This window comes from Daphnia pulicaria, chromosome 9 (assembly GCF_021234035.1).
Source record: "Daphnia pulicaria isolate SC F1-1A chromosome 9, SC_F0-13Bv2, whole genome shotgun sequence".
Classification (NCBI taxonomy): Eukaryota; Metazoa; Arthropoda; class Branchiopoda; order Diplostraca; family Daphniidae; genus Daphnia; species Daphnia pulicaria.
In genome coordinates, this window is record NC_060921.1 from 924,313 (window position 1) to 933,276 (window position 8,964).

At 37.6% G+C, this 8,964-nt stretch overlaps 2 protein-coding genes across 14 annotated transcripts; one reads left to right on the forward strand and one right to left on the reverse strand.

Moving 5' to 3' along the window:
- The first annotated feature begins 1,442 nt into the window (after positions 1 to 1,442).
- Positions 1,443 to 7,504, forward strand: LOC124313482. 13 transcript variants are annotated; one of them, XR_006910705.1, is made up of 9 exons: positions 1,443 to 1,457; positions 2,052 to 2,100; positions 2,161 to 2,259; positions 2,318 to 2,453; positions 2,564 to 2,747; positions 2,820 to 2,943; positions 3,079 to 3,233; positions 3,296 to 3,480; positions 3,544 to 3,841. XR_006910705.1 is itself a non-coding variant. In XM_046778433.1 (5 exons), the coding sequence occupies exons 1-4, from the start codon at positions 1,859 to 1,861 to the stop codon at positions 2,440 to 2,442; spliced, it is 390 nt and encodes a 129-aa protein (XP_046634389.1). In that variant the 5' UTR covers positions 1,838 to 1,858; the 3' UTR covers positions 2,443 to 2,453; positions 2,564 to 2,776. The 13 variants fall into 13 exon arrangements, 1 of the variants encoding a protein (XP_046634389.1); XR_006910702.1 differs by having other exon boundaries at positions 1,455 to 1,473; XR_006910700.1 differs by lacking the exon at positions 1,443 to 1,457 and adding an exon at positions 1,845 to 1,971.
- On the reverse strand, positions 6,106 to 7,044 carry LOC124313481. Its single transcript, XM_046778432.1, has 5 exons — positions 6,927 to 7,044; positions 6,782 to 6,850; positions 6,623 to 6,721; positions 6,429 to 6,564; positions 6,106 to 6,318 (listed from the first exon to the last, which is right to left on the reverse strand). The coding sequence occupies exons 1-4, from the start codon at positions 7,021 to 7,023 to the stop codon at positions 6,440 to 6,442; spliced, it is 390 nt and encodes a 129-aa protein (XP_046634388.1). The 5' UTR covers positions 7,024 to 7,044; the 3' UTR covers positions 6,106 to 6,318; positions 6,429 to 6,439.
- Positions 7,505 to 8,964: the final 1,460 nt, after the last annotated feature.

The following is an 8,964-nucleotide window of genomic DNA, read 5'->3' on the forward strand; positions in this document are numbered from 1 at the left end:
CAGCTGTGAATTTTATTCATTTGATTAAAATAAATAAAAACATTTAATTATTTAATTTCTTGATTTAAAAATGTAGTCTAAATAATTCTAAATAACCAAGCTGGTGAGCTGACCTATGGTGGTGATGACGGTGATGGAATAAAGTAGCGATCCGCTGACGGACCATTGGCGCTCGGCAAAAATTCTTCTCCTATTTAGGGGCCTAGCAAAAATGGCGCAGTAAGGAGAGATGAGAGAATAACCAAAACAGAAAGAAATTAGATAAACAGCTGCTGCAGTGCTGCTGTCATTCTTCTTCTTCTTCTATACGCGACTTTTTTGGCATCACATCGATGATGACTAAAATATTAAAAAAAATAAACTTTTTCTCTCTATTTATTTTGGGTGCGGAATATTTAGTAGATATTCTGAATGAATATTCCAATCAGATGGGATTTCCTATCATTAAATCTCCCTTTCTCTATAGACTATAGACAACTATAGACTTGAGATTTAATTGTATTTACTATATTAATTGCCATGCAAATCTTTTCTACATGCCAGCAGTTGGGTACCCAGAAGGTCATCAAATGTTTAACTGCGACAATATTTATTTTTTGGGACTCCTTGTTAAACTAGTACACCGGAGTGAATTACCCCTCTTGTTGCTGCTTGCTGAATTGCAGATGTTATCGGATGTTAGGCCTATAAATATCACATGTTACGCATCATCCGCATATAACACCATTTTATAGTTTTTAGTCCGTTAAATAAACACATATTCTATTTTCATAATCTTAATTAAAGACAATAAACAGGATAATCATTAAATCCAAATATGCATTTTTTTAAAAAAGTTTAGCATTTGAAAGGATTTGAAACACATGCTTAAGTAAATTTAATAGCTCGACTGGATAAAAAAGTCGAAAAAAGTCCCATATTTTTAACGATAAAAAAAATTACAGATAAATTATTATTTATCTCTAATTATTTATCTTTACTCTTTTTTCCAAACTACAAAAGAACAACTGCTCTATTCTCATAACGAGAAATGCAAAATATAGAATATAAATAGTCAACAATACATAAACTATTAGTTATCGTGTGGCTGAGTGGGTTAAGGCGCCATACCGAAAGGATTGTTAGAGAAGGCATCGTCACAATTAAATTATCGTCGGGTAGGCTTAGCAGTACGGAACGCCAAATGACCCCCTAAAATAATAGCAATCGACTAGTGCTATTTATTTTACAAATCAGTTGAATAATATACAACTGGGTGGCGCCATCTAGCGGTTTCAATTGGCGTAACGGAATGTATCGATTTTTTCCAAAATGTACGTATTGATATCGATTGATAATCGTTTCCACAAGCGAAATGGTGGAAACTATTAGTGGAAAGATTCATGCCTTCATTGAAAGTGTCAAGTATGGCTGTGTCGTGTTATCGTGTATGTTGATGTTCGTGAATCGTGATAACGGTGAATCGTGATAACGGTATAACTAACTGATAACTAAATTTACATGAGTTAACATAGTTATGCTTTCCAACTGGAGCACTTGACTTGATCAAGCAGTTAACTGTCGAGTTTGCCTTAATGGAGGATGTGACGTCTTTTGCTTCTGCCAGTAAATTATTCATTGCATACATTGTTACACTTGAAACTGATTGGTTTTTTTCAAATGAGTTCATATTACTACGGAACGCCAAATGACCCCCTAAAATAATAGCACTCGACTAGTGCTATTTATTTTACAAATCACTTGAATAATATACAACTGGGTGGCGCCATCTAGCGGTTTCAATTGGCGTAACGGATTGTATCGATTTTTTCCAAAATGTACGTATTGATATCGATTGATAATCGTTTCCACAAGCGAAATGGTGGAAACTATTGGTGGAAAGATTCATGCCTTCATTGAAAGTGTCAAGTATGGCTGTGTCGTGTTATCGTGTATGTTCGTGAATCGTGATAACGGTGAATCGTGATAACGGTATAACTAACTGATAACTAAATTTACATGAGTTAACATAGTTATGCTTTCCAACTGTAGCACTTGACTTGATCAAGCAGTTAACTGTCGAGTTTGCCTTGGAGGATGTGACGTCTTTTGCTTCTGCCAGTAAATTATTCATTGCATACATTGTTACACTTGAAACTGATTTGTTTTTTTTCAAATTAGGTCATATTACTTCTAATCATTTCAAGCAACATGTTATACCCATCATACCTCCACATGAAAGGACTGCTCTTACATCCCACGAAAGACTGGCTTCTGCCAGTAAATTATTCATTGCATACATTGTTACACTTGAAACTGATTTGTTTTTTCAAATTAGGTCATATTACTTCTAATCATTTCAAGCAACATGTTATACCCATCATACTCCACATGAAAGGACTGCTCTTACATCCCACGAAAGACTCCCCAGTTGGAGTGAACAAAACTCGATCTAGGAAATGATATCCAATCAAGTAACACTATTTATTATTATTTTTAATCATTATTTTCTATCCCTAAAATTTAATGCCTTGTTTTTTTGTTTTGTTTTTATTGTTTTTCCCTTTTCGGGACAATGATTCAGTGAGGACATCTCAAAGGAACAGAGATTCAGGATTATATTCAGTATTATATCATGCTCGCGATCAGTATGCTGTCGACCTTGAAGTTACTTATAACAGCTTGGGAGTCGGTGGAACAAAAATAAGAACGAGTACGATTTACGAGAATTCTCTAGACGGTCTTCACGACATATCTTCATGACCCTGGTAAATAGTAGAAGCTTACAATTTCGAGAGTTCGTTTGAAATTAACGATCATTTTCGTCTTTATCTCAGCAGCAGCTACGTAGCCCCACGTGAGGTTATGCCTGTCAAGTAATCAATGTCATTTAAGCTCGACTCTATCTTGGCCTTTTTCTTTTGACTTACGGTCGACAATCAAAAAGGCGTGCCTTGTTTTTCGGTAAGATCTTCTGTTTTCTGAATAATATTGATCTTCTTGTTTTTAGCGTTGCTAAATTGCGTGTAAGCAACTGAAAACTAAATCATATTATTCATAACTACCTAATAAAACAGTAAATATGATCTTAAAAACTAGGAAAAAATAGTATGGACAGCGTGCCCTGGTCAGTTAATTGAGCCTGGCGTCATCCAACACTCGAGGGCAGCAGAAGGACGATCCACAGCTCCCCGGCCGAATTGCACTGGAGCGAGTCGACGAAGTAGCCAGCATCCTTCTGAACTCAATTCAAAGTATTCCTATTCAAATATAACACACCGTAACGAATGCACAAATTTCGTCTTGTTTCTGACAGGTCTTTTCGATGTCCAACTTTGCTAATGGCGGGTCCGCGATTGCTGTCGCTTCATGATTAGAATCAAACTTGTGGTTTCAAGGCGACCGAAAAGAAATAACACTGGGCGGTGTTAAGCGATAGATGTTTTTTTTTTCGTAACAACTTCTGGAGGCCTATTGCATTCTTCAAAGCCTTCTTATGATGTGAGTTGTTGTTTACAAGTGATACATTTGACCAAAACATAATAACGCTCTCGTTACCAATAGTTCTGTCAAATCAAGAAGGGGGACCATCGGCATTCAGCTTTCTACGTTGGAAATATGTTCCGCCAGTTTTCTGTTTCTTCCGGCTCTCTACTACGGATGTTTTTATTCGATGCTGGCGGTCAATTCTTTCAACCCGGAACTTTCGTCGTTTAATAACTCAACATTGTCGTGGCGCATTCACCCCGGGCAAGTTTGGATGGCCATTTTCTCGTCAATGATGCGTTTTAGAACATACAAATCGTGTTGATATTTTGCGATGCTGTGTAGATGAGTCAAATGAATACATGTGTATTTACGAAACCAAATGTTTTATTTCAATTTTCATCTGTTTTGAGTTATTGCCATCACCTCATGACGCAGTCGGCGATATTTCCGCATTGCAATTGGTAGCCTACACAGCAAATGCCCGTATTTTCTTTGAAGGCGTCGTTCTACTCGCCGGTCGATATGGAACTCAATTTCTCAATTTCAAATCAAAAGAGTTCTATCCCACCAAGCAATATGGATCTGGAGTTACAAATCAGCAGATATTTAAGTAAGTGCAGAAACTGTTGATTTAAAGAGTACATCAGTAGGCCTAACACTTTACTCACTTAAGATCTAGGATTCTTGGTGTGGGAAATTACCGACGAATTGAATATTTCGTACAGAAGTCTACGAAGAATTATGGCTAGACATAATTTATCTGTACGGGGAACATATAGTTCAATGTCGAATGAAGCGCTTCAAATTCTAGTGTTTCAAATCTGCACAGAGAACCCACGGCTTGGAGTAAAAATGGTTCTTAATGTGCTTCAAGCCATGGGCCATCGTTTACAAAGGGACCGAGTTCGGGAGGCTATGAATGTACTCTTTGGGGCAAGGCAGATGAATCGACGATTGCACCGAAGAACGTATCAAGTTCGTGCTCCATTATCCGTCATCCATTTTGATGGGAACCATAATCTTATCATGTGAGTGTTAATGGTTTCATTTATGTTCCTTTTCTAATCAACTACATTCATCATATTGATAGGTGGCGTTTCGTATTCCATGGCGGAATCGATGGATTTTCACGGCTCATATTCTTTTTAAAATTCGCGAACAACAACAGATCAAGAACAGTACAGATAAATTATGTCTAGCCATAATTCTTCGTAGACTTCTGTACGAAATATTCAATTCGTCGGTAATTTCCCACACCAAGAATCCTAGATCTTAAGTGAGTAAAGTGTTAGGCCTACTGATGTACTCTTTAAATCAACAGTTTCTGCACTTACTTAAATATCTGCTGATTTGTAACTCCAGATCCATATTGCTTGGTGGGATAGAACTCTTTTGATTTGAAATTGAGAAATTGAGTTCCATATCGACCGGCGAGTAGAACGACGCCTTCAAAGAAAATACGGGCATTTGCTGTGTAGGCTACCAATTGCAATGCGGAAATATCGCCGACTGCGTCATGAGGTGATGGCAATAACTCAAAACAGATGAAAATTGAAATAAAACATTTGGTTTCGTAAATACACATGTATTCATTTGACTCATCTACACAGCATCGCAAAATATCAACACGATTTGTATGTTCTAAAACGCATCATTGACGAGAAAATGGCCATCCAAACTTGCCCGGGGTGAATGCGCCACGACAATGTTGAGTTATTAAACGACGAAAGTTCCGGGTTGAAAGAATTGACCGCCAGCATCGAATAAAAACATCCGTAGTAGAGAGCCGGAAGAAACAGAAAACTGGCGGAACATATTTCCAACGTAGAAAGCTGAATGCCGATGGTCCCCCTTCTTGATTTGACAGAACTATTGGTAACGAGAGCGTTATTATGTTTTGGTCAAATGTATCACTTGTAAACAACAACTCACATCATAAGAAGGCTTTGAAGAATGCAATAGGCCTCCAGAAGTTGTTACGAAAAAAAAAAACATCTATCGCTTAACACCGCCCAGTGTTATTTCTTTTCGGTCGCCTTGAAACCACAAGTTTGATTCTAATCATGAAGCGACAGCAATCGCGGACCCGCCATTAGCAAAGTTGGACATCGAAAAGACCTGTCAGAAACAAGACGAAATTTGTGCATTCGTTACGGTGTGTTATATTTGAATAGGAATACTTTGAATTGAGTTCAGAAGGATGCTGGCTACTTCGTCGACTCGCTCCAGTGCAATTCGGCCGGGGAGCTGTGGATCGTCCTTCTGCTGCCCTCGAGTGTTGGATGACGCCAGGCTCAATTAACTGACCAGGGCACGCTGTCCATACTATTTTTTCCTAGTTTTTAAGATCATATTTACTGTTTTATTAGGTAGTTATGAATAATATGATTTAGTTTTCAGTTGCTTACACGCAATTTAGCAACGCTAAAAACAAGAAGATCAATATTATTCAGAAAACAGAAGATCTTACCGAAAAACAAGGCACGCCTTTTTGATTGTCGACCGTAAGTCAAAAGAAAAAGGCCAAGATAGAGTCGAGCTTAAATGACATTGATTACTTGACAGGCATAACCTCACGTGGGGCTACGTAGCTGCTGCTGAGATAAAGACGAAAATGATCGTTAATTTCAAACGAACTCTCGAAATTGTAAGCTTCTACTATTTACCAGGGTCATGAAGATATGTCGTGAAGACCGTCTAGAGAATTCTCGTAAATCGTACTCGTTCTTATTTTTGTTCCACCGACTCCCAAGCTGTTATAAGTAACTTCAAGGTCGACAGCATACTGATCGCGAGCATGATATAATACTGAATATAATCCTGAATCTCTGTTCCTTTGAGATGTCCTCACTGAATCATTGTCCCGAAAAGGGAAAAACAATAAAAACAAAACAAAAAAACAAGGCATTAAATTTTAGGGATAGAAAATAATGATTAAAAATAATAATAAATAGTGTTACTTGATTGGATATCATTTCCTAGATCGAGTTTTGTTCACTCCAACTGGGGAGTCTTTCGTGGGATGTAAGAGCAGTCCTTTCATGTGGAGTATGATGGGTATAACATGTTGCTTGAAATGATTAGAAGTAATATGACCTAATTTGAAAAAACAAATCAGTTTCAAGTGTAACAATGTATGCAATGAATAATTTACTGGCAGAAGCCAGTCTTTCGTGGGATGTAAGAGCAGTCCTTTCATGTGGAGGTATGATGGGTATAACATGTTGCTTGAAATGATTAGAAGTAATATGACCTAATTTGAAAAAAAACAAATCAGTTTCAAGTGTAACAATGTATGCAATGAATAATTTACTGGCAGAAGCAAAAGACGTCACATCCTCCAAGGCAAACTCGACAGTTAACTGCTTGATCAAGTCAAGTGCTACAGTTGGAAAGCATAACTATGTTAACTCATGTAAATTTAGTTATCAGTTAGTTATACCGTTATCACGATTCACCGTTATCACGATTCACGAACATACACGATAACACGACACAGCCATACTTGACACTTTCAATGAAGGCATGAATCTTTCCACCAATAGTTTCCACCATTTCGCTTGTGGAAACGATTATCAATCGATATCAATACGTACATTTTGGAAAAAATCGATACAATCCGTTACGCCAATTGAAACCGCTAGATGGCGCCACCCAGTTGTATATTATTCAAGTGATTTGTAAAATAAATAGCACTAGTCGAGTGCTATTATTTTAGGGGGTCATTTGGCGTTCCGTATATTACTTCTAATCATTTCAAGCAACATGTTATACCCATCATACCTCTGCGTCATGAGGTGATGGCAATAACTCAAACAGATGAAAATTGAAATAAAACATTTAGTTTCGTAAATACACATGTATTCATTTGACTCATCCACACAGCATCGCAAAATATCAACGTAAGGAACTTATGATTTAGGTTAAGCTTACGATTTGTATGTTCTAAAACGCATCATGGACGAGAAAATGGCCATCCAAACTTGCCCGGGGTGAATGCGCCACGACAATGTTGAGTTATTAAACAACGAAAGTTCCGGGTTATATTTGTGTTGGAATACTTTGAATTGAGTTCAGAAGGATGCTGGCTACTTCGTCGACTCGCTCCAGTGCAATTCGGCCGGGGAGCTGTGGATCGTCCTTCTGCTGCCCTCGAGTGTTGGATGACGCCAGGCTCAATTAACTGACCAGGGCACGCTGTCCATACTATTTTTTCCTAGTTTTCAAGATCATATTTACTGTTTTATTAGGTAGTTATTAATAATATGATTTAGTTTTCAGTTGCTTACACGCAATTTAGCAACGCTAAAAACAAGAAGATCAATATTATTCAGAAAACAGAAGATCTTACCGAAAAACAAGGCACGCCTTTTTGATTGTCGACCGTAAGTCAAAAGAAAAAGGCCAAGATAGAGTCGAGCTTAAATGACATTGATTACTTGACAGGCATAACCTCACGTGGGGCTACGTAGCTGCTGCTGAGATAAAGACGAAAATGATCGTTAATTTCAAACGAACTCTCGAAATTGTAAGCTTCTACTATTTACCAGGGTCATGAAGATATGTCGGGAGGAAGACCGTCTAGAGAATTCTCGTAGATCGTACTCGTTCTTATTTTTGTTCCACCGACTCCCAAGCTGTTATAAGTAACTTCAAGGTCGACAGCATACTGATCGCGAGCATGATATTATCCAGTCCTGAATCTCTGTTACTTTGAGATGTCCTCACTGAATCATTGTCCCGAAAAGGGAAAAACAATAAAAAACAAAACAAAAAAACAATGCATTAAATTTTTGGGATAGAAAATAATGATTAAAAATAATAATAAATAGTGTTACTTGATTGGGTATCATTTCCTAAATCGAGTTTTGTTCAATCCAACTGGGGAGTCTTTCGTGGGATGTAAGAGCAGTCCTTTCATGTGAAGGTATGATGGGTATAACATGTTGCTTGAAATGATTAGAAGTAATATGACCTAATTTGAAAAAAACCAATCAGTTTCAAGTGTAACAATGTATGCAATGAATAATTTACTGGCAGAAGCAAAAGACGTCACATCCTCCATTAAGGCAAACTCGACAGTTAACTGCTTGATCAAGTCAAGTGCTCCAGTTGGAAAGCATAACTATGTTAACTCATGTAAATTTAGTTATCAGTTAGTTATACCGTTATCACGATTCACCGTTATCACGATTCACGAACATCAACATACACGATAACACGACACAGCCATACTTGACACTTTCAATGAAGGCATGAATCTTTCCACCAATAGTTTCCACCATTTCGCTTGTGGAAACGATTATCAATCGATATCAATACGTACATTTTGGAAAAAATCGATACATTCCGTTACGCCAATTGAAACCGCTAGATGGCGCCACCCAGTTGTATATTATTCAACTGATTTGTAAAATAAATAGCACTAGTCGATTGCTATTATTTTAGGGGGTCATTTGGCGTTCCGTATAGCAGGGGGTCCTTGGTATTCCATTG